The sequence below is a fragment of the Pristiophorus japonicus genome, chromosome 24 (assembly GCF_044704955.1).
Source record: "Pristiophorus japonicus isolate sPriJap1 chromosome 24, sPriJap1.hap1, whole genome shotgun sequence".
Classification (NCBI taxonomy): Eukaryota; Metazoa; Chordata; class Chondrichthyes; family Pristiophoridae; genus Pristiophorus; species Pristiophorus japonicus.
This window is the reverse complement of record NC_092000.1, coordinates 17,029,770-17,055,034: the sequence shown is the minus strand read 5'-3', so window position 1 is coordinate 17,055,034 and position 25,265 is coordinate 17,029,770. Positions and strand designations below refer to the sequence as shown.

Below are 25,265 nucleotides of genomic sequence, written 5' to 3'. Positions count from 1 at the left end.
TTTGCAGTTAGATCAGAAAGATGTTTATTGATTAGCTTTAAACAGAAAGACAGCATGCGGAAAGGGCATGGAAGTTCAGAGCAACCCAGGGCTCCTGCAGGAGGTGTGGAGATGGTCAGCGATGGGGTCAGGCCGGTCCTGAGCCCACTGCCATGCAGCCCATCGCTACGACAAGTGGTGACTGAGACTTGGGGAGACCCCTTGCTCTGGGTCGGTCGCTAGTGCAGCAGTGAGATGGCGGCTCTGCGGGCAGTGTCCGATTGGCACCTTAGACGCAAACAGTCTGGGCTGGGGCTCGGCCCGTCCCAGATAAACAGGCCCCGTTGGGGTTCCCCATCTGTCTGCGAATCACAGGCCGTCGCCACCGCTTGGATCAGTCCCACTAGGGAGGGTGCAGCCATTGGACGCCCTCGGCCCGTGGACCGAGTACCGACTCCGTGGGCGGAGCCTCCTGTCAGCTGGGCGGGATGTTCCCACAGCGTGTAGAAAGGGCGGGAACATTTTACATTGTCTCCGTGGCGACTGCGCGTTTATGATGGTAGCTGTGGGATCGGCAAACTGACCGGTGAAAAGAGCCATCGCACAGGGTCAGCGGCCAGGACAGGGGTCAGCGCCCAGCACAGGGGTCAGCGCCCAGAACAGAGGTCAACGCCCAGAACAGGGGTCACAGCCTAGCACAGGGGTCAATGCCCAGCACAGGGGTCAATGCCCAGCACAGGGGTCAATGCCCAGCACAGGGGTCAACTTCCCTTTTAACGAAAGAAGCAGCAGGTGGAGGCCGAAGAGCTGATGGGGAGGGGGGAGTGGTTTCTGTCTCCGTAGCAACCTGTGCATTTGACTCGGAAATTGAGCGCTTCTCTCTGAAGGGAGCCCGGGGGTGCCCTATTGCACCTTCCATTTTCAACATAAAGCATTAGAACGATAAGAGCGGAGGGGAGAGGCCGTGAAGGAGGATGCTCTCGACCGAAGAGTCCACATTCCCGAGACTCTGGCAGAAATGGAGGCAGCAAGTACGAGATGTGGCGGCCTAGCCTCGGGTTCCCGACAGGTCCCGTGGCGAGAGTCATGACGCCAGTTGTCCTCTTCAGAAACGGGAGCGATCTGCAAAGGCACCAGAGAAAAAAAAAACGGAGATTTCAGACTGCACTCGTTCACCTTTCAGCGTACCCAAGCAAACATAAACTGTCCTGCACTAGAAATGGAAAAGTGTTGCAGGTTTTAACAAGCGACTTATTTATGTCTATTGTGATTCTCCGCAATCTACTCCGAGCAGGACAGACACGTGTGGAGAATGTGTCTCTCACTGGCTGCATGTCAAAGGCAACCCAGAGTCCGTACCCCACTTCCCCCTCAGGGGACTGTGATATAGTCTAACAATCACACTGAACAAAATGGCTCCAACAGCAACTTTGTCATATGCCCCTTTTATTGCATTTACATCAGTAGTTGCATTACCACAGTAGTCCACTAGGGGGAGCAGTAGTCCACTAGGGGGAGCTCTCTATTACAGGGACTGAGCTTGCAGCAATCGGGATGAGGGTTCAGTGCTAACAGTTAACAAGGCCTCATGGGTCAGTCTGATGAACAGTCAGAAGGTCGAAGGTCAGACCTCCGTTGGGACAGGTGTGTGTGGGTGTGTGTGAGATGTGTGAGTGGTGTGTGTGAGATGTGTGAGTGGTGTGTGTGTGTGTGTGTGTGTGTGAGTGGTGTGTGTGTGTGTGAGATGTGTGTGTGTGTGTCTCAGTCCTAAATGGCTTACCCCTTATCCTGAAACTATGTCCCCTGGTTCTGGACTTCGCCAACATCGGGAACATTCTTCCTGCATCTACCCTATCCAATCCTGTCAGAATTTTATAAGTTTCTATGAGATTCCCTCTCATTCTTCTAAATTCCAGTGAATATAAGCTCAGTTGATCCAGTCTTTCTTCACATGTCAGTCTGAACTACTTTCAACACACACCCGACTTGGATCAGCTAGCCCATCATAGGCGAGGAGTGCAACCATCTTGGTCTACGGGGTCCCAGGGTCACGCTGGGCATTGCATTCACCAACTAGTGCCCAACAAATACACGCTTATCAAAAACAAACAAGCGAACGTTCTTACCTGTGATAATCTTGGTTCTGTAAAGTAGAGAGAAAAGGACAGAAGAAGTTAGAGTCTGCCTCACAAAATCAGCTCAAATATTATGACCGCTGTCCGAAACCAGTTCGAGAGTTGGGGATAAACTCTGAGCCACTGAGTGTCCAATTGTGTGATGTTGCTGCGTTCCCTCCTCAGGATGTACAGGAACATTCAGAAGAGGTGGAGGTCATTCACCCCTTCAAGCCTACTCCGTCACTCAATTAGATCATAGCTGGTCTGTACCTCAAAGCAATTTATCCACGTTGAATCATAAAAATTTACAACACCCTTTCAGGCAGGTAGAGACAGAAACTCTCACCACATTTAAAAAGTACTTGGATGTGCACTTGAAGTGCCGTAACCTACAGGGCTACGGACCGAGAGCTGGAAAGGGGATTAGGCTGGATAGTCCTTTTCCGGCCGGCACGGACACGATGGGCTGAATCGTCTGAATAATTGCAACCTGTCCTCACAGTTTAACTCTCTAAGACCCAGTATCGTTAACTACTAACACTGTATGAGGACTACGTGGCAGGGAATGAGGCACATCGTTGATAGTGTAGATGGAGCTTTACTCTGTTTCTAACCCGTGCTGTACCTGCCCTGGGAGTGTTTGATGGAACAGTGTAGAGGGAGCTTTACTCTGTATCTAACCCGTGCTGTACCTGCCCTAAGAGTGTTTGATGGGACAGTGTCGAGAGAGCTTTACCCTATATCTAACCCGTGCTGTACCTGCCCTGGGAGTGTTTGATGGGACAGTGTAGAGGGAGCTTTACTCTGTATCTAACCCGTGCTGTACCTGCCCTGGGAGTATTTGATGGAACAGTGTAGAGGGAGCTTTACTCTGTATCTAACCCGTGCTGTACCTGCCCTAAGAGTGTTTGATGGGACAGTGTCGAGAGAGCTTTACCCTATATCTAACCCGTGCTGTACCTGCCCTGGGAGTGTTTGATGGGACAGTGTAGAGGGAGCTTTACTCTGTATCTAACCCCGTGCTGTACCTGCCCTGGAAGTATTTGATGGGACAGTGTACAGAGAGCTTTACTCTGTATCTAACCCCCTGTACCTGCCCTGGGAGTGTTTGATGGGACAGTGTAGAGGGAGCTTTACTCTGTATCTAACCCCGTGCTCTACCTGCCCTGGGAGTGTTTGATGGGACAGTGTACAGAGAGCTTTACTCTGTATCTAACCCCCTGTACCTGCCCTGGGAGTGTTTGATGGGACAGTGTAGAGGGAGCTTTACTCTGTATCTAACCCCGTGCTCTACCTGCCCTGGGAGTGTTTGATGGGACAGTGTACAGAGAGCTTTACTCTGTATCTAACCCCGTGCTCTACCTGCCCTGGGAGTGTTTGATGGGACAGTGTACAGAGAGCTTTACTCTGTATCTAACCCTGTGCTGTACCTGCCCTGGGAGTGTTTGATGGGACAGTGTAGAGAGAGCTTTACTCTGTATCTAACCCCATGCTGTACCTGCCCTGGGAGTGTTTGATGGAACCCATCCATGTTTTTGTGATGACACTGCATTACTTTTCCCACTCAAGGTGGGGAGTATTGGGACCAATCACAGTGACTCTTTCGCCATTCGCACAAGTAACATTTAAACAATATAAGATGATCAACTCACGTGGTAGTTGTGGAAGTTGTACTCATGCCTGAAATAGGAAGAATAATACAGAGCAGTTAACTAACCATAAAATCATCATCATAGGCGATCCCTCGAAATGAGAATGACTTGCCTCCACGCCAAAAATGGATGAGTTCACAGGTGTTTCAATGAAGGACTCGAACTACATCCTGAAGGGTGGAAGATGCCTGTGCGTGGATTTTTTTAACGTGGGGTGGCCGCTGTACACCAGCCACCACACGGGCTTGACAGAGCTAGGTCCAGTGGCAAGGGTTAACCAGGACGACTGGAGACCAGCTCTGCTGCATGGACCTAGTGCGCACACGTATCGCAGTGTGGACTGGCCCGTGCTGCCCCTGGGCCCAGCTCTGCAGCCATAAAAAGAGATCACCTGAAGGACATTTTGCAACATAATTTTAAAAGGTATAGACACTGGGTTAGAGGCCAAGCGAATCGCACATTGCCCTCTCGTCCAGTTGACTACAACAGCACCTCCATCTCTACCACCGAGGACGCAGGCAGCAACAACCCCGTCAAAGTCCCCTCCAAGTTTCACATCCATTCTGACTTGGCCATTTATAGGCCACACCTACAGAGATCGATAGATTTTTGGATATTAAGGGAAGCAAGGGATATGGGGACAATGCAGGAAAGTGGAGTTGAGGTGGAAGATCAGCCGTGATCTTATTGAATGTCGAAGCCGGCTTGAGGGGCCGAATAGCCGACTCCTGCTCCTAATTCTTATACTCTTTTTATGTGTCAGCTGTGGCTAAGAGGGTAGCTCTCTCTCGCCTCTGAGTCAGAAGGTTGTGGGTTCAAGTCCCACTCCAAGGACTTGAGCACAAAAAAAAAATCTAGGCTGACACTCCCAGTGCAGGGCTGAGGGAATGCTGCACGGTTGGATGAGACGTTAAACCGAGGCCCCGTCTGCTCTGTAACATGGACGTGAAAGATCCCACGGCACTATTTTGAAGAAGAGCAGGGGAGTTATCCCCTGCCAATATTTATCCCTCATTCAACAAATCAACATAACAAAAACAGATTATCTGGTCATTATCACATTGCTGTTTATCGGAGCTTGCTATGCGCAAATTGGCGGCTGCGTTTCCTACATTACAACAGTGTCTACACTCCAAAAGTACTTTATTAGCTGTAAAGCGCTTTGAGATGTCCAGTGGTCATGAAAAACGCTATATAAATCCAAGTCTTTCTTCTTTATGTACCTTAATCATCGCTGGGTCAAAGACCTGAAATTCTCTCCCATTGTGGGAGCATCAACACTACAACGACTGCTGTGTTCAAGAAGGCGGCTTGCCACCACCTTCTCAGGGCGACTGGGGATGGACAATAAATGCTGACCTTGCCAGCGATGCCCACATCCCGAGAATGAATTTATTTAGGTCATTGCTAACAACAATAATAACTTGCATTTATATAGCGCCTTTAATGTAGTAAAACGTCCCAAGGTGCTTCACAGGGGCGTTATCAAACAAAATTTGACACCGAGCCACAAGGAAATATTAGGGCGGGTGACCAAAAGCTTGGTCAAAGAGGTAGGTTTTACGGAGCATCTTAAAGGCGGAAAGAGAGGCGGAGAGGTTTAGGGAGGGAATTCCAGAGGTTAGGGCCCAGGCAGCTGAAGGCACAGCCACCAATGGTGGAGCGATTAATAGGGGATGCGCAAGAGGCCAGAATTGGAGGCGTGTGGTGATCTCAGAGGGTTGTAGTGCTGGAGAGGGTTACAGAGATAGGGAGGGAACAAGGGCTGGAGAAGGTCACAGAGATAGGGAGGTTGTAGGGCTGGAGATTATAGAGTTAGGGAGAGTTGGAGGGCTGGAGATTACAGAGATAGGGAGGTTGCAGGGCTGCAGAAGGTTACAGAGATAGGGAGGTTGCAGGGCTGGAGGAGGTTACAGAGATAGGGAGGGTTGTAGGGCTGGAGGAGGTTACAGAGATAGGAAGAGGTGTAGGGCTGAAGAAGGTTACAGATATAGAGAGGATTGTAGGGGTGGAGAAGGTTACAGAGATAGGGAGGGTTGGTAGGGCTGGAGAAGTTTACAGAGATAGGGAGGGGTGTAGGGCTGGAGAAGATTACAGAGATAGGGATAGTGGTAGGGTTGGAGAAGATTACAGAGATAGTGAGGGTTGGTAGGGCTGGAGAAGATTACAGAGATAGTGAAGGTTGTAGGGCTGGAGAAGATTACAGAGATAGTGAGGGTTGGTAGGGCTGGAGAAGATTACAGAGATAGTGAAGGTTGTAGGGCTGGAGAAGATTACAGAGATAGGGCTAGTGGTAGGGCTGGAGAAGATTACAGAGATAGTGAGGGTTGGTAGGGCTGGAGAAGATTACAGAGATAGGGCTAGTGGTAGGGCTGGAGAAATTTACAGAAATAGGGAGGTGTGTAGGGCTGGAGATTACAAAGATGGGGAGGGTTGTAGGGCTGGAGATTACAGAGAGTTGCAGGGCTGGAGGAGATTACAGAGATAGGGAGGGTTGTGAGCTGGAGGAGATTACAGAGATAGGGAGGGTTGTGGGGCTGGAGGAGATTACAGAGATAGGGAGGGTTGTGGGGCTGGAGGAGATTACAGAGATAGGGAGGGTTGTGGGGCTGGAGGAGATTACAGAGATAGGGAGGGTTGTAGGGCTGGAGAAGGTTACAGAGATAGGGAGGGTTGTAGGACTGGAGGAGGTTACAGAGATAGGGAGGGTTGTAGGGCTGGAGGAGGTTACAGAGATAGGGAGGGTTGTAGGGCTGGAGGAGGTTACAGACTCAGTCACTGATCAAGACTGGGCTGGATACGGGAATCATCATGGACTCAGGCAGATAAGAATTACGGACATGGGTTTAACGATACACTCTCAACTGCTCGCCTGCGTCACACCGCTGAACCCAAAATTACTTCAAAACTTACCAGATTGAGATTGAGATTGAGATTGAGATCGAGATTGAGATTGAGATCCTGAGATCATTGATGAGGAGGAGCTGCCAGAATGAATGAGGCTGAAAGGAGGAAAAAGGGATTATTATTACATCGGATATACGGCACAGAAACAGGCCTTTCGGCCCAACGAGTCCATGCCAGAGTTTATGCTCCACTCGAGCCTCCTCCCGTCTTTCCTCATAACCCTCTATTCCCTTCTCCCTTATACCCTAGCCTCCCCTTAAATGCATCGATACTATTCGCTTCAACCACTCCCGGTGGCAGCGAGTTCCACATTCTCACCACTCTCTGGATAAAGAAGTTTCTTCTGAATTCTCTATTGGATTTCTAATTAACCTATTGGAATAGGAATACAAACACTCTTTGTTATCCCATTGGATGATTCTTGACTATCAATCAAACACCCTTTCTCCCCCCTCATCTCCAATATATTTATGTCAACAAAAGTGTTCAAAGAAAATTAAAACAACACATTTATTTAATGCCCCGATGATTTTCTTCCTGGGATGTGGCTGGTGGCAGTGTCCAGGAAATTAATCTTTCATCCCTGGGAACTCTGGGGTAAGCCTGGAGGGTTGGCACGTAGTAACCCGACTCCAATGATATAGCTTAATCTGCAGAGTTGAAGCGTTTCTCATCTCGCACCTGTCCATCGAACAGCTATTTCCAATTGGCTGATTGTACCATTCCATCATCTCTTGTCCGCAATAAAAAGCTCTGTAAGGCCACCCAAAAGGAGAAAGTTCCAGTTCCTTTCTGCTGCCGGGTAGATTGCCCAGCCAACTAGAAACATGTATAAACATCAGATCGCAAGCAGTAGAGCTACAGGAAGGTCGACAATGAAATCACACCAGGTTCAAGTCAGGAGTGCCATGGATATTCTCCATTTGCCTAGATGAGTGCAGCTCCAACAACATTCAAGAAGCTCGACACTATCCATGCGCAGCCCGCATGATTGGCAACCCATCCACCACCTTCAACATTCACTCCCTCCACCACCGGCGCACCGTGGCTGCAGTGTGTACCATCTACAAGCTGCACTGCAGCAACTCGCCAAGGCTTCTTCAGCAGCACCTCCCAAACTCTACCACCTAGAAGGACAAGGGCAGCAGGCACATGAGAACACCACCACCTGCAAGTTCCCTCCAAGTCACACGCCATCCTGACTTGGAAATATATCGGCCGTTCCTTCATCGTCGCTGGGTCAAAATCCTGGAACTCCCTCCCTAACAGCACTGTGGGAGTTCCTTCACCACACGGACTGCAGCGGTTCAAGATGGCGGCTCACCATCACCTTCTCAAGGGCAATTAGGGAAGGGCAATAAATACTGGCCTTGCCAGCGACGCCCACATCCGTGAACGTATAAATAAAAATAAAAAACTAGACCAGTAGATGAAGAAAGAGACCAGGAATTGTGTCCAGCAGGCGTTGACTAAGGATGGGCACTCCACTGCTGAACCACTTGGTCCCTCATTGTGTCGTTGACAAAGGTCTCCTGATATTTGCCGCAGTTTCATTTGGAAAGTTGCTATCTTCTCCCAGAAACCTTTTGCCCTCTAATTGCACCCCACCAAAAACTTGCCGACATTAAAGAGGTTTGCCGTCAGGGACCTGGTGACTGAGCGGACCCACCCTACTCAGCTGTTCGGCCAGAAGAATGGTCGTCCCATCTCAGCCTGGTCAGTTCCTCAACCCAACATTCTCGCTTTGCCGCCATCAGGAGCCGATGAATTCCCTTGCCTCCTTCCTCGACCCAAAGGCGCCTCAGTCTAACCTAACGCCCCTCCTTGGCTGCGATCGGCTAGCGTGCCACTGTGAGGAATCCTGGGGCGTGAATAAGTGCATTGCCGGTGAGGGCCAGGCTCACCATGAACCAGGACTGCGGCACTCCTCCGTCTTACCTTTGGCTATTTCCATCCAGCAGTAGTCTGTACTGCTGAATCTCACCCTCCAGCTTCATCTTGATGTTAAGAAGGTCCTTGTACGACTGGCTCTGTCCCATCAAGTTATTCCTGATGCCCCCCAGTTCCCCTTCCAGCTGCGAGACCGTGCTCATTATCTGCTGGAGCTGCATCGCGTATCTCCCGTCCGTCTCGTACAGAGTGTTCTGCAGGGCGGTGAGCTGGAAACACCAAGTCACGTTTAGTTAATTTATGTCATAAGAACATATAAGAACATAAGGAATAGGAGCAGGAGTAGGCCATACGTCCCCTCAATCCTGCTCCGCCATTTAATACGATCATGGCTGATCCGATCATGAACTCGTGTCCACTTCCCTGCCCGCTCCCCATAACCCCTTATTCCCTTATCGTTTAAGAATCTGTCTATCTCTGTCTTTAATCTCTGAGGTAGTGAATTCCACAGATTTACAACTCTCTGAGAGAAGAAATTCCTCCTCATCTCAGTTTTAAATGGGAGGCCCCTTATTCTAAGATTATGCCCCCTAGTTCTAGTCTCCCCCATCAGTGGAAACATCCTCTCTGCATCTACCCTGTCAAGCCCCCTCATAATCTTATACATTTCGATAAGATCACCTCTCATTCTTCTGAATTCCAATGAGTAGAGTCCCAACCTACTCAACCTTTCCTCATAAATCAATCCCCTCATCTCCGGAATCAACCGAGTGAACTTTCTCTGAACTGTGTCCAAAGCAAGTATATCCTTTCATAAATATGGAAACCAAAACTGAACGCAATATTCCAGGTGTGGCCTCACCAATACCCTGCATAACTGTAGCAAGACTCCCCTGCTTTTATGCTCCACCCCTTTGTACTAAAGGCCAAGATTCCATAAACCTTCCCGATCACTTGCTGTACCTGCATACTAACCTTTTGTGTTTCATGCACAAGTACCCCCAGGTCCCGCTGTACTGCAGCACTTTGCAATTTTTCTCCATTTAAATAATAATGTTCGGAACGAGATTCAATAGCGATCAGATTCGAAGCTCCGATAAACATTGTGCTCAAACACGCGCATTGTCAAAAGTCACTTACATTCCCACTTAAGGAGTTGTAATCGGCCTCAAAGCTTTGCAGTTGCCGACGTAATGTAGTCAGTTCAGCTTTAGCACCGTCGACAGCCTGGTTAGACTGAGTGGTCTGCGTGACTTTAATCGACAGCTGAAAAATCAGAGAGAGAGGTTGACAAGGATGAAGAGTGGCGCACATGATGCTGACCAGATAGTGACTGTACCCAGTAACCCAGAACACCAGCCCCGGCCACAATGGTCACCGTCGGCATTGTCCACACAAGGCTTTCATTGAGAGGTGCAGCCCAGGGTACGGGAGCATAGTGGTTCCGTCACTGTACTCTTACTCCAGCGGATGAGGGAAATCCGGTAGATTAGACTTTTGAGAAAGCCTTTGATAAGGTTCCTCACACTAAGTTACTTCACAAGATGGGATCTTGCGGTGTTGGTACGAATTTGAAACGCTGGATTAAAAATCGGCACCTAATCCCACAGCCCAAAGGTTGTTATTAACGGATGTGGTTCAGCTTGGAGACATGTTACTAGTGGTGTTCCCCAGGGAGACACGCTACTCTTTACCGTCTTTATTAATGACCTGGACAACGGTGTTGGGAGTCACTTTGCAGAGGACACCAAGATCTGTGCACCGGTTAAGACTGTAGAGAAGGCCAGCCAAATGTGAAAAGGTTTGGAGGTGCTCGGTGCAATGTATGCAGCGGTGAGTATGCTCACAGTTGGTAGAGCTGTTGAGTTGTGAGTGGCTTAGCCAGTCACGCAATGTTCACAAAAGTCAATAAAACTCCAGCCAGTTTGGTTTAGGGGATCCGCGATGAGTTAGGTGGTTGTGAGCCTGGTGGATGAACCGGTAATGTGTAATGTGATTGTTAAACCTTTGCTAATAAACCAACTAATTCTTAATAGCAATGTGTTGCTATGAATTCTTAAGCAGAGAACCCATGAAGCAAATACATTACACTCGGGCAAATGGCAAAATGCATGTTGGTCAGGGCCAACATGAAATACCCCTTCCATTCTCAGCCAACTATACTGAACGAGGTCGAGAGACAAAAAGATCTTGGTGTTATCGTGCACTGATCGCTGAAGGTCCATGGACAATGTAGAGACACTGTAGCTAAAGCTAACAAAGGTATTGGGTTGTATTAATGGACCATTCAGTATAAATCAAAGGCCACCATGTTGACACTGCACAGGCCGTGGGTCAGACCATGCTGTGGGCGATCGAGTGACCTTGGAACAGGTCCAGAGGAGAGCTACGAGAATGATTCCCAGCTTATTGAACCTTCACTACTTAGACTGGCTCAAGGACCTTGGTCTGTTAACTTCAGAGCAAGGTAGACTTAGCTACGACCTGATTGAGGTCTATTTAGTAATTAAAGGTCTGGGGAGTGTGCCTATTGAGAGATTAGTCCAGCCTGATGAATGGGGGAGGATCAGGTTTGAACTGTGGGAGAGTGGGAATAGATTGGATGTTGGGTGCTCCATGTTTCCCCAGAGAGCAGTCTCTGGAATGTGTTGCCAGCTGGTGCAATGGACGCTGACTCTCTGCCTTCAGGAAGGAGCCAGACCGATTCCTGACTGGGGCAGAGATTGTATCATACAGAAGCTCAGTGTCTTTATAGAGAATACTTGGTCTGTGTGATCTCCTGGACTGGTGTCAATCTCCTGAGGAAGTCAGGGTGGAATTTCCCAGACATTTTTTCCTTTATTGACCCTTCGATTTTTTTCTCCGGTTTATTTGGTTCATCCAGGAGGTTACGTGGCAGTGGGGTCAGGGTGTGGGGGTGGAGAGTGGAGTCTAGTCAGGATGCTCCAACCGTCTCGAGTGTGGGGCAGGCTTGATGGAGCAGTTGGTCCTTTCCTGCTAGTCTCCAGAGCCCTCGGCCAACATTCCTCCCTCCATCAGTCCCACCGGAGAAAACCCAGATTGACCAGTCACTCATCTCCTTGGCGTTTGTGAGCCGCCCCGGTTGATGCCGAATCCAATCCTACCTGTTCCTTGTACCAATTATCCAAATCCTTTTGGTTATTGTCAACTATCTTTGTGTACTCGTCTCGGAGTTGCTGCAGGGTCGCGGCCAGGTCAACGCAAGGCTCGGAGTCAACATTAACGTTGATGTCTTGAGTCTTCTGCTGCCGCAACATCTTCAGTTCCTGAAACACAAGGACGACAGAGCGTTAGATCAGCGCAAGCCATCGGCGTGATGGAAGGAGCCAGTGTACAACCCTACCACTGGCACTAGGGGGCAGCATTCTATCATTGTACAGCTTCTCCGCTGGCACTAGGGGGCAGCATTCTATCATTGTACAACCCCACCACTGGCAATAGGGGGCAGCACTCTGTAACTGTACAACCCCACCACTGGCAATAGGGGGCAGCAGTCTGTCACTGTACAATCCCACCACTGGCACTAGGGGGAATCTTCGTCCTAACATTCCTCGATGTTAGCTGTGCTGTTATTGCACCAGGCATTTGAGCTGCTGATCAGCAGAGGGAGTTGGCCGCTCGTCTCCTGGGAAAGATTATTTTCATATGAAGTGGCGTAATTGTGTTCTTAGAGTGCAGTGAGCCTCTCAGGCCTCAGTGCGGAAGCGGTGCAGCCCCTGCCCAAGGCCACAGCCCCCGTTAGAGGGGAGGCTGCCGAGATTCTTCCCTCAACATCTTTTCATGTTATCCACCCAGAGCATCTCCCTCCTCTGCCCTCCTCTGCAGTGCGTCATTCACGGCAGAACCACCAGTCGTTGTGGGCCAGCTGTGTCCATGGGGCACCGTGGCAGGGCAGCATCTTTTTTTGAAAATGTATTAGTTTTTGGGATGTGGGTGTTGCTGGCAAGTCCGGCATTTATTACCCAGCTCGAATTGCTCTTGAGAAGGCGCTGGTGAGCTGCCTTATACAACTGAGTAGCTCGCTGGGCCATTTCAGCAGGCAGTCAAGAGTCAACCACATTACTGTGGGTCTGGAGTCACATATAGGCCAGACCAGGTAAGGACGGCAGATTTCCTTCCCTAAAGCGACATTAGTGAACCAGTTGGGTTTCATCAACAATCTGGTAGTTGCATGGTCAACATTACTGATAGTAGCTGTTTAATTCCGGATTTAAAAATAAAATTTATTAATTGAATTTAAATTCCCCAGCCACCATGGTGGGATGTGAACTGATATCCTCAGATCATTAATCCAGGCCTCTGGATTACTGGTCCAGTAACATAACCACTACACCACTCAAAGGGCTGTGTATGAATAGATCATGGAATGAAACAGGACAGAAGGAGGCTACTCAGCCCATCATGCCTGTTACGGCTCTTTGAAAGAGCGATCCAATTGAGCCCACTCTCCCCAGCCATTTCCCCACAGCCCTGCAAATTTTCCCCTTCAAGTATGATCACAGGTTGGTGGCACTGTTGAGTTGTGAGTGGCTTGGCCAGTCACATGATGTTCACAAGACTCAATAAAACCCCAGCCAGTTGGGTTCAGGCAATCCACGATGAGGCAGGTGGTTGTGAGCCTGGTGGATGAACTGATAATATGTAGTGTGATTGTTAAACCTTTGTTAGTAAACCAACTAGTTCTAAATAGCAATGTGTAGCTATGAATTATTAAGCAAAGAACCCATGAAGCAAATACATTACAAAGTATTTATCCAATTCCTTTATGAAAGTAACTATTGAATCTGCTTCTACCACCCCTTCAGGCAGTGTGTCCCAGACTGAGGACAGGAAAGCCTGATTCTTGGGTGAGGCTGCACGGATTCCATGTGGCAACTTGAAAGGGTTCGGTGTCTGCAATGATTCAGGCCAGTAGTCATTTTGATAGTGAGAGACAGAGCTGGTGTGGCAGATACTGCAAATCCCCGGGGAAGGACAGACGCACCAATGTCAGTGTCCTCGATCAGGCCAACATCTCCAGCACTGAAGCACTGACCACATTCGACCATCTCCATTGGGCGGGCCACATTGTTCGCATGCCAGACACAAGACTCCCAAAGCAAGCACTCTACTCTGAACTCCTTCACGGCAAGCGAGCCCCAGGGGCAGACAAAATGTTTCAAGGACACCCTCAAAGACTCCTTGATAAAATGCAACATCCCCACTGACACCTGGGAGTCCCTGGCCAAAGACCACCCTAAGTGGAGGAAGAGCATCTGGGAGGGCGCTGAGCACCTCGAGTCTCATCGCCGAGAGCATGCAGAAATCAAGCGCAGGCAGCGGAAAGAGGGTGCGGCAAACCAGACTCCCCACCCACCCCCTTTCCCTCAACCACTGTCTGCCCCACCTGTGACAGGGACTGTAATTCCCGTATTGGACTGGACAGCCACCTGAGAACTCACTTTTAGAGTGGAAACAAGTCTTCCTTGATTTTGAGGGACTGCCTATGATGATGATGGTATGAGGCAGTGACAATGAGAGTGAATAAAACTGAAGGAGAGGACCACAGACACACAAGGCCTGAGAAAGAGATAAGGGGCTGGACAGAGAAAGAAAGAGAGAAACAGAACAAAACAGAGAGAGAGAGGGAGCAAGAGCTGCCAGGGCGAGAAAGAGAGGCAGAATGAAAGAGGTGGGGGAAAAGAGAGAGGAGCGGGCACAGAGAGTGATAAAGAAGGAGCTGAGGTAGAGAGAGAGAGAGATGGAAAGACAGAAAGGGACAAGAGAGATAGACAGAAAGCAAAGGAAGAAGTCAGACAGAGAAGCACAAAGTCAGGTAAAAAGAAGAGTGGAGACAAAGGGAAAGTGAAGAGAGAGGATGTGGGTGGGGGGGGGGGGAAGAGAGGATGTGGGTGGGGGGGGTGGAGAGAGGATGTGGGGTGGGGGGGGGGGGAGAGAGTATGTGGGGTGGGGGGGAGAGAGAGGATGTGGGGTGGGGAGAGAGACTGTGGGGGGGGGAAGAGGCTGTGGGGGGAGGGAGGCTGTTGTGGGGGGGGAGGGAGAGGCTCGGGGGAGAGAGGCTGTGGGGGGGAGGGAGAGACTGTGGGGGGAGAGGCTGTGGGGCGGGGAGAGAGGCTGTGTGGGGTGGGTGGTAAGGGGGGAGAGAGAGGCTGTGTACCTCAGCCTGAAAAATTAAGTGGACTGCAGGGGGGAGTTTTAACCCAACCATGGGATGAGATCAGTCAGCTGTTTTAAACCCTGCTCGATTTCCATTCACTTCAATAAAAAGTAAAATCCCGCGGCTGATCAGATGGCATTGGTTTCCCATCAGGTGGGTTGGTCTAAATTGATCCTCTTTGATCAAAGTGGATCGGGAGACACCCATTCTCTTGGATGGGGAGCGATTACATAAGAACATAAGAAATAGGAGCAGGAGTCGGCCATACGGCCCCTCGAGCCTGCTCCGCCATTCAGTAAGGCTGGTGATCTTGGCCTCAACTCCACTTCCCTGCCCGCTCCCCTTAACCCTTATCGTTCAAAAATCTGTCTATCTCCACCTTAAATACATTCAATGACCCGCCTCCACAGCTCACTGGGGCGGAGAATTCCAAAGATTTACGACCCTCAAAGAGAAGAAATTCCTCCTCATCTCAGTTTTAAATGGGCGACCCTTATTCTCAAACTATGCCCCTTAGTTCTAGATTCCCCCACGAGGGGGAAACATCCTCTCTGCATCTACCCTGTCAAGCCCCCCTCAGAATCTTAAACCTCAGAATCACCTCTCATTCTTCTAAACTCCCAATGAGATTAATATCTCTACCCCGCCACCCCAGAAACCCACCTCAGCGTGGTTCTTCTTCAGGTAGGCAATCTCGTCCTCCAGCCCAGTAATGTCACTGGCCAGGTTAGAATGTAACTGCAGGTAGGTTTCCTTCAGCTGGTGCAGGCCATTGATGTCATTCTCCACCGACTGTCTTAGCATCAGCTCCGACTCCCACCTGTAACAGACGGAGGGCGAGGAAACAAGATCAACACTCGATCGAAGGAGCGGCAGGTTTTGACCTCGGTTTGTGTCCCCGGCATTAGACCTTCTACCCCTCAAAGCTGATTTTCTCTAGTTGGAGGCCCTCATCCAGGCCTTTGTTACCTCTAGACCCGACGGGGCCAAAATTGCCCCCTCCCCCCACCCACGGCCAATAATTGGGCGCAATCACCAATTCAGTCGTGTTTTCTCCGCCCCAATCCATGGGGTGGAAATTGGACCGATATTCTGCTCTTTGGCCATTACTTCCGGTCGGGGCGGCATTGGGGGGTGTTGAGGGGTGATGTTGAGGGTGGGTGTTGAGGGTGGGTGTTGAGGGATGTTGATCGGTGATGTTGATTGGTGATGTTGAGGAGGGTGTTGAGGGATGTTGAAGGGTGATGTTGAGGGTGGGTGTTGAGGGATATTGAGCGGTGATGTTGAGAGATGATGTTGAGGGATAATGTTGAGGGATGTTGAGCGGTGATGTTGGGGGGGCTGTTGAGGAGCGGTGTTGAGGGGTGATGTTGAGGGGTGATGTTGAAGGGGTGTTGAAGGCCGATGTTGAGGGGCGGAAGTGCCCTTGGTGTGGAGCGACCGTCGCTCCGAGTCACCAGCGCCGCGGACGTTTGCACAGAGCAAGCTCCCACAAACAGCAATGCGATCATAACCAGATCATTTGTTTTTTTGTTATGTTGATTAAGTGATAAATATTGGCCCAGGACACCAGGGAGAACTCCCCTGCTCTTCTTCGAAATAGTCCCGTGGGATCTTTTATGTCCACCTGAGAGAGCAGACGGGGCCTCGGTTTAACGTCTCATCTGTTAGACGGCACCTCCGACAGTGCGGCACTCCCTCAGCACTGCACTGGGAGTCTCAGCCTAGATTTATGCGTTCCTCATTTTATTAAACCTGTTACAGGTGAGTGAGTCACCGAGTTTTACCTGCAACAGGTAAGTAAGAAGGGTCTTTGTTGCTTTCAGGAGAGGAGTTTGTGCGAATTTTAGGAGAGAAGTTTGTGCGAATTTTGAGCTGTACGTGAATCCGCTTCTTAAAATAAATGAATCCTGCGGCAGACAGTATCACAAGGTGAAGCAAGGAAGCATTTCAGAAGAAAAAAAAAGTGTGACTGACACAAGTTTAACTTACTTTTATTTGCTACTTTTTACTAAATCCAATATTGCACCAGGGGTGGATTTATGGTTTTAGTTGTGTTGCTGATGAAAGTTCATAAAAAAACTTTCATAACATAAAACGCGGGGAAAACCGGAGCTTACTTTTGAAAATCAGAATTCTGGCGTCAGGTTTATATTTCTTTAGAAAAGTTGAGGTGCCTCACTCTCTGCAGGCCAACCCAATGAGCTCATAACTGTCTGCTGAAGGATTCACACCGCCTCGGGGCAATAAATGTTGCCTTAGTCAGAAACAAAACTGAGATTTATTTTATTTTTAATTTGGAAAATTGTTTAAAGCCGGAAAAAAAAAACGGGAAAGTGTGTTCATTTTACCGTGAACAAAGTTGCAGAATGGGCATGTAAAGGACAAGTGAATTTCCGTATAGATAGGTGCATTTTGGTAGGAGGAAGAAGGAGGCCAACCTACTCCTTGGAAAGCAAGAGACTTCTGCCAAAAAATTCGGGAGCGCCCCATTTGGGGGGGCGGGAACATTTGCGGGGCGTGGGACTTGGCGCCAGGCGCAGAAATCTCGCCTCGCGTGGTAAATTGGGGTACCCAACCCCGAAAGGAAGTGGAGCAATGAGTCACTGGCCGCATTACTCTGCCGGTTACGAGAGACTCTTCACTGAATTAAAGCTTGCAAACTGCACACTAGCCCGTGTACTAACACTCACAAAGTCACGATCACCTGTGCTCGCTGACCGACATTGGCTCCTGGTTAAACAACTCCTTGATTTCAAAATTCCCTCTTGCCCCTCCCTGTCCCTGTAATCTCTTTCAGCCTCACAACCCCCCAGAGATGTCTGCACTCCTCAAATTCTGCCCTCTTGAACATTCCTGATTATAATCGCTCAACCATTGGTGGCCGTACCTTCAGCTGCCTGGGCCCCAAGCTCTGGAACTCCCTGCCAAAACCTCTCCGCCCCTCTTTCCTCCTTTAAGACGCTGCTTAAAACCTTCCTCTTTAAACAAGCTTTTGGTCATCTGCCTTCATTTCTTCTGTGGCTCGGTGTCAAATTTATCAGTTTGTCTGTAACACTGTTGTGAAGCGCCTTGGGACGTTTTACCACGTTAAAGGCGCTATATAAATAAAAGTTATTGTTATTATTATTATAATATTGGGAATCCACCTACCTGGACCACTGGGGAGTGGGGGTGGGGTGCCGCTCGATTAGAATGCCGGGCTGAGTGATTACGGCACGGACCCCACGTCCAAATCGGCACCAGAGTGGCAAAGAAATCCACGAGATTTCTTTCCAGGAGCAGCCGGCCACCTCCCCTTTAAATTTCACCCCGCTAGCGGCCGCCCACTCGGTGTGCGTCCCCCGAAGCTGTCGCTGTCCTCGCCCCGCGCATCTCCGGGGGGGGGAGGGGGGAACCATACCCAATTTAGGGGCCGTGGCACAAACGGGGGGGGGGGGGGGGGAGCCGATGCGCGCGGCGATGACATCACGATCTCCGGATGCGGGAGATCGGGATGCAACGGTGGAGCGCCACCGCGAAACTCCCGCTGAATTTAGCAGGAGTCATTAGCAGTGGCGCGCCCGGTCGTAAGGGGGCACTAAAGGGAGGCACAAATGACCCCAATTTCATTAAATGGGGTAGAGGTGCAAAGGGGTCTAAGGGCGCAGATTCACAAATCATTAAAAGCAGCAACGCAGGTTAAAAAAGCCATAAAAGTGCAAATAAAGAACTGGGACACATTTCTAGAGGAACAGAATTCAAAAGCATTGAAGTTCTGTTAAACTTGTATAGAGCCTTGTCTGATTGTCCCATGATTGGAGACAGTGGGGTGCAACATATACGTTTAAGTGGTTGCTGTTGCTGCTGTTGTTGGTGTAAAAGTTGCTGCTCTTGTTGTTAAATTTGCCCTCGGACGAAAAGGTGATGCTCAAAGGAGTCCGTGACCCGCTCAGTACAAAAAGAATTAGAGGGAACATTGCTGGCCTCCCATCTTCCACCCCCCGTCAACTTGAGCTCATCCAAAACCCGTGTTCTAACTCGCACCAAGTCCCGCTCACCCATCACCCCCTGTGCTCGCTGACCTACATTGGCTCCCGGTCCGGCAACAATTTTCGAATTATCATCTTTATTTTCAAATCCCTCCACGGCCTCGCCCCTCTCTGTCCCTGTTACTTCCTCAAGCCCCACAACTCCCCGGGATCTCTGCGCTCCTCAAATTCTGCCCTCTTGAGCATCTCTGATTTTCATTGCACCACCATCGGCGGCCATGCCTTCAGCTGCCTGGGCCCCAGGAATTCCCTCCTCTCCTCCTTTGAGACGCTCGTTAAAAACCTGCTTCTTTGGCCATGTTTTTGGTCACCTGTCCTATTATCTCCTTACGTGGCTCCGTGTCAAACATTGTTCGATAAGCGCTCCTGTGAAGCGCCTTGGGACGTCAAAGGTGCTATGTAAATGCAAGTTGTTGTTGTCTGAGTCATGATGTTCTTAAGCCTGGTAGGGTCATGTTGTGGGGAGGGGCCTTCCAGCCACCCCTGTCTCCAATTAACCCATCATAGGGCACTGTTGGGGGATCAAGTTGAGAGAGACTCAGAGGCCCAGGGTCGCCGGGGTGGGGATTTAGAAAAGGAACTGGGTCACCTACTTGTGCTTGAAGTCTTCAGCAGCCAGCCTGGCGTTGTCAGTCTCCAGAGAGATGCGGGAGTTCTGGAGAAGGCTGTTGATAATCTGGGAGCAATTGAAAGGACAGTGTCAAGGAGAGGTGAGAGGGGGGAAATTACAGTCAAAGTTCTTAATCTCCAATGTAAGCCTTTAGATACACTCCTTCCCTCCATATGTCTGTGTCAGCCATGGCTCAGTGGGTAGCACACTCGCCTCCAAGTCACAAAGGTCATGGGTTCAAGTCCCACTCCAGGGACCTAAGCACATAAATCTAAGCTGACACTCCCAGTGCAGTGCTGAGGGAATGCTGCACTGTCGAGGGTGCCGTCTTTCAGATGAGGTGTTTTTTTTAAATTTCAAAATATACTTTATTCATATAAAAATTTGCACAATGCATTGGAAGGCAGTTCAGTACATTTGGATGCGGTCAGGAATTCCATACATTACATTTTGATGCTAACGGCAGTTCCGTTCAATAGATTTGCTTGCTTTACATTTCGAGGTACATTTCAGTACAATCCAAGATACATTGTAATACAGTCATCATATTGCTTTACTAGTGGCACTATACGGAACACGGAATGGGTGAGGGTACAGTTACATTTCTTTGCAACATACATTATTAAACAGAACTTGCATTATACATGGCACTGCATAGGTTTATTCCGATCATGGAGCTCTATGTATACAAAAAGTTTACAAGTACAGCCCGAGGGGAGTTTTATACTGATTCCAGCCCCTGGGTTTATCGTGATGGAAGGGTTTTAAACTGTGGCCCTCCCCACCGTGCCTTTGCGGCGACTGCACCAATTTTTAGTGCGTCCCTCAGCACGTACTCCTGGATCTTGGATTGCGCCAGTTTGCAACACGCAGACGTGGACATCTCCTTGCTCTGGAAGACCAGCAAGTTTCGGCAAGACCAAAGTGCGTCTTTCACCGAGTTGATGGCCTTCCAGCAGCAGATGATGTCTGTCTCGGTGTGTGTGTCTGGGAACAACCCGCAGAGCACAGAGTCCTGTGTTACGGAGCTGCTTGGGATGAACCTCGACAGCAACCACTGCATCTCCATCCAGACCTGCCTTGCAAAGGGGCAATCCCAAAGGAGATGGATGACAGTCTCGTCCGCACCACAGCCAACTCGGGGGCAGAGTGCAGTGTCTCTGAAACCCCAGCTGTGCATGAAGGATCTGATGGGTAGGGCCCTCCTCACCGCCAACCAAGCTAGATGAGACGTTAAACCAAGGTCCCCGGGCTGCTCTCTCAGGTAGATGTAAAAGACCCCATGGCACTATTTAGAAGAAGAGCAGGGGAGCTATCCCAGGTGTCCTGGCCAAGATTTATCCCTCAATCAACATTTAAAAAAAAAACAGATTATCTAGTCATTATCACATTGCTGTTTGTGGGAGCTTGCTGTGCGCAGTTGGCTGCTGCATTTCCCACATTACAACAGTGACTACACTCCAAAAGTACTTCATTGGCTGTAAAGCGCTTTGAGATGTCCTGAGGTCATGAAAGAAGCTATATAAATGTAAGTCGATCTTTCTTTTACACACCGCGATTGCCTCCTCCAGCGTCCTGAGAGCTGCGCTGGCAGCAGTATCATTCCTGCTCCGGCCACCCGAGGCGGACAGGTTGAAAGATCGGAGACAGACTAACGGCCTCTGGGAATACCTCCTGTTACAGAAACAAGCCAGAGAGAGGGCGAGGCTGTCACAGATGGGCAAATATAAACATCACCGCAATCTGCTGGGTGTGAGGGGAGGTGACACCCCGATCACGGTCAAATATCTCACTCTGGACAGACAGCAGTGGAGAGAATGGGTGTCCTCATGTGCCACTAGGGACAGGAGACTACAACTAACTAACTAACACTAGTGTAATGTATGCACCTGTGAGTGTGCTCACAGGTTTGTAGAGCTGTTGAGCCCGTGGCCTTCCACCAGAGGTGGGCACCGGAGGGACTGGAGTGCATCATCACCCCCGGCAACCAAATTTTCATTTGAACTAAAGTTTCTGTTAAAGTTTTATTCGGAAATTTGTGGGTTCTAGTGCCCTTAAAAGGGGGCACTTGATTCAAAGTTACAATTAAAATAGTTGTAGAGCTGTTGAGTTGGGAGTGGCTTAGCCAGTCACGTGATGGTCACAAGACTCAATAAAACCCCAGCCAGTTGAGTTCGGGGGATCCACAATGAGGCAGGTGGTTGTGAGCCTGGTGGATGAACTGGTAATGTGTAGTGTGATTGCTAAACCTTTGTTAATAAACCAACTAGTTCTTAATAGCAATGTGTTGCTATGAATTCTTAAACAAAGAACCCATGAAGCAAATACATTATAATTAGGGACAGAAGATTCTGGCCGAATTCAAATTTCTCTTGATTTTCTATCTCCATTTTATAATGGCAGTCAACCCTGCAAAGTCCTCCTCGCCAATATCTGGGGACTTGTGGCAAAATTGGGAGAGCTGTCCCACAGACTAGTCAAGCAGCAGCCTGACATAGTCATACTCACAGAATCATACCTTTCAGCAATGTCTCAGACGCCTCCATCACTATCTCTGGGTATGTCCTGTCCCACCGGCAGGACAGGCCCACCAGAGGTGGCAGCAGAAAGATATACCAACATTGACACTAGACCCCATGAAGTCTCCTGGCTTCAGGTTAGGCAGCAGGCACATAGGAGCACCATCACCTGCAAGATCCTCTCCAAGTCACACACCATCCTGACTTGGAAATATATCGGCCGTTCCTTCATTGTCACTGGGTCAAAATCCTGGAATTCCATCCCCAACAGCACTGTGGGAGTACATTCACCACACGGGACTGCAGTGGTTCAAGAAGGCGGCTCACCACTACCTTCTCAAGGGGCAATTAGAGATGGGCAATAAATGGTTGTGGGTTCCCAGGAACAATTTTTTAAACAAAACAACACTAGGGACAGGAGATTTTGGCCGAATCCAAATTTCTCTGATGTTCTGTAATATTTACCTTAGGAAACCTCTGGGATAAGAGGTTACACACCTATCGTGTAAAAGTGAACACAACCTTACACTGCTCGCAGGGCCAGCACAATCAAGCATTTCCCCTGGCAACAGCGAATTACTGGGAGCGAGAGGAGGACGTGCTGTGCCGTGCGTTTTCACATTGAAGCCAACTGCGTTGGACGGCAACCGCGCACTCAATGCAGCGGGCCACCAGACGTCCCAAAGCGCTTTACAGCCAATGAAGTACTTTTGCGGGGGTGTAGTCACTGTTGTAATGTGGGAAACGCGGCAGCCAATTTGCGCACAGCAAGCTCCCACACACAGCAATGTGATAATGACCAGATAATCTGTTTTTCTAAGTTATGTTGATTGAGGGATAAATATTAGCCCCAGGACACCGGGGATAACTCCCCTGCACTTCTTCGAAATAGTGTCCTGGGATCTTTTACATCCAGCTGAGAGGGCAGATGGGGCCTCAGTTTAACGTCTCATCCGAAAGACGGAACCTCCGACAGTGCGGCGCTCCCTCAGCACTGCACTGGAGTGTCAGCCTCGATTAATAAGAAAAGAAAGACTTGCATTTTTATAGTTCCTTTCACGAACACCGGATGTCCCAAGGCACTTTACAGCCAACAGTACTACCTCTCCCACAGTGCAGCGCTCCATTAGTACTGCCCCTCCGACAGTGCAGCACTCCCTCAGTATTGCCCCTCCGACAGTGCAGCGCTCCCTCAGTACTGCCCCTCCGACAGTGCAGCGCTCCCTCAGTATTGCACCTCCGACAGTGCAGCGCTCCCTCAGTATTGCCCCTCCGACAGTGCAGCGCTCCCTCAGTATTGCCCCTCCGACAGTGCAGCGCTCCCTCAGTACTGCCCCTCCGACAGTGCAGCGCTCCCTCAGTATTGCCCCTCTGACAGTGCAGCACTCCCTCAGTGCTGACCCTCCCACAGTATGGCACTCCCGCAATACAGCCCCTCCGACAGTGCAGCGCTCCCTCAGTATTGCACCTCCGACAGTGCAGTGCTCCCTCAGTACTGCCCCTCCGACAGTGCAGCGCTCCCTCAGTACTGCCCCTCCGACAGTGCAACGCTCCCTCAGTACTGCACCTCCGACAGTGCAGCGCTCCCTCAGTATTGCCCCTCTGACAGTGCAGCACTCCCTCAGTGCTGACCCTCCCACAGTATGGCACTCCCGCAATACAGCCCCTACGACAGTGCAGCACTCCCTCAGTACATCCCCTCCAACAGTGCAGCACTCCCTCAGTACAGCCCCTCCGACAGTGCAGCACTCCCTCAGCACTGCAGTGGGAGTGTCAGCCTGGATTTATGTTCCCAAGTCCCTAGAGTGGGACTTGAACCCACGACCTTGCGACTCAGAGGCGAGTGTGTGCTGACACGTGCGGGGAGCGCCCGCTAAGAAACGGCCACACGCGTCATGCCCAAGCCCGATCCCGGCCTCGCCCACTTTCCATTGGGCTGGGGGGGGTGGGGGGGGCGGTGGTCGCTGGGCTGGGAGCGGGAGCCCTGGTCGCTTTAACCCCTCACTCGCCCCAGCAGCTAAGAACTTACTGAGCGGGGGGCGGGGTCAAAGTCACGCCCTCCCGGTTAGTTCGTGCAAGTGCGCCATCAATTCTTGAGTCAAGTGAACAAAAAGTCACGGGTTGGAAAGGTCATATATTCCTTTTATGAAGGTAAACCTTTTTTTTTACGTGCAAGTGAACAAATAATAACGTCCTACCTGCTGTTGCAGAGGCTTGACCATGGTGTTGTAAATGGACCAATCGAAGGATTCAATGGACTTGGAGGAGGCGAACTCCCGGATCTGTCGCTCCAGGTCGCTGTTGGACACCTCCAGCGAGCGCACCTTCTCGAGGTAGATGCTCAGACGCTGATTCAGGTTCTGCATGGTGTCTTTCTCGTTATTGCCCATCAAGCCCCCCATCGACATGAGGCTCGCGCCACCGCTGCTTGCTCTATACCCGCCTCCCATACTTAAACCTACTGACTGGTAACCCCCGTACCCAGTGCTCATCCGCGACCTGGAGCCCATGCTTTGCAACGAGCTGCTGGAGAACATTTGCGGCCGCATGGCGGTCTTTCCAAAGTTCCCGCCCCCAATGCTGCTGCCGCTGCCGCTGCTGCTGATTTTAACACTCTTTCTGAAAATCGACATGATGCTGCAAGTCAAACTGTCAGATCAGCAAGTCCCTCTGCTAGGCTAGGTGTACAAGCTCAGTGGCAAGTGTCTGCGGATCACCTCCTTTTATACAGTGAGACGGGGAAGGGTCGATTCCTTCAATGGGCACGCCCGCCTCAGTCAACGCTGCAACTTAAGGACTACGCCCACCATCTACAATACAACACCTGTTCTTGCTTCTGTCACATCTTCCGCGTGTCTGATTCCCACACAGGGCTCTGACTGAAATACGATGATCTTTTGTTTGCCATGGATATACAGTACATATTTACTGTGATTTAAAACCAGTTTGTTACACATTTTCCGCAGGCCAGCTTTACAGGCAGAATATTCAGACTAATTTGGCGACTTGAAGCCTAGTTTTTTTGTGTTCGAGTCCCTGGAGTGGGACGTGAACCCACAAAATTCTGACGCAGATGCAAAGGCGCTGCCCACTGAGCCACGGCTGATACCGGATTGAAACACTCATCATTGCCAGTCTCTCGGAATCGAGGAAAACTTGCTTCCACTCTTAAAGTGAGTCCTCAGGTGGCTGAACAGTCCAATACGAGAACCACAGTCCCTGTCACAGGTTGGACAGACAGTGGTTGAAGGAAAGGGAGGGTGGGACTGATTTGCCGCACGCTCCTTCTGCTGCCTGCGCTTGGTTTCTGCATGCTCTCAGCGTTGAGACTCGAGGTGCTCAGCGCCCTCCCGGATGCACTTCCTCCACTTAGGGGTCTTTG

General features: G+C 50.1%; 1 protein-coding gene across 1 annotated transcript; it reads right to left on the bottom strand.

The window, feature by feature from the left end:
• LOC139237824 (keratin, type I cytoskeletal 13-like) lies at positions 1-24,578 on the bottom strand. Its single transcript, XM_070867051.1, has 10 exons — positions 24,082-24,578; positions 19,348-19,430; positions 15,387-15,543; positions 11,671-11,832; positions 9,686-9,811; positions 8,594-8,814; positions 6,662-6,750; positions 3,749-3,776; positions 2,106-2,122; positions 1-1,101 (listed from the first exon to the last, which is right to left on the bottom strand). The coding sequence occupies exons 1-10, from the start codon at positions 24,514-24,516 to the stop codon at positions 1,085-1,087; spliced, it is 1,335 nt and encodes a 444-aa protein (XP_070723152.1). The 5' UTR covers positions 24,517-24,578; the 3' UTR covers positions 1-1,084.
• Positions 24,579-25,265: the final 687 nt, after the last annotated feature.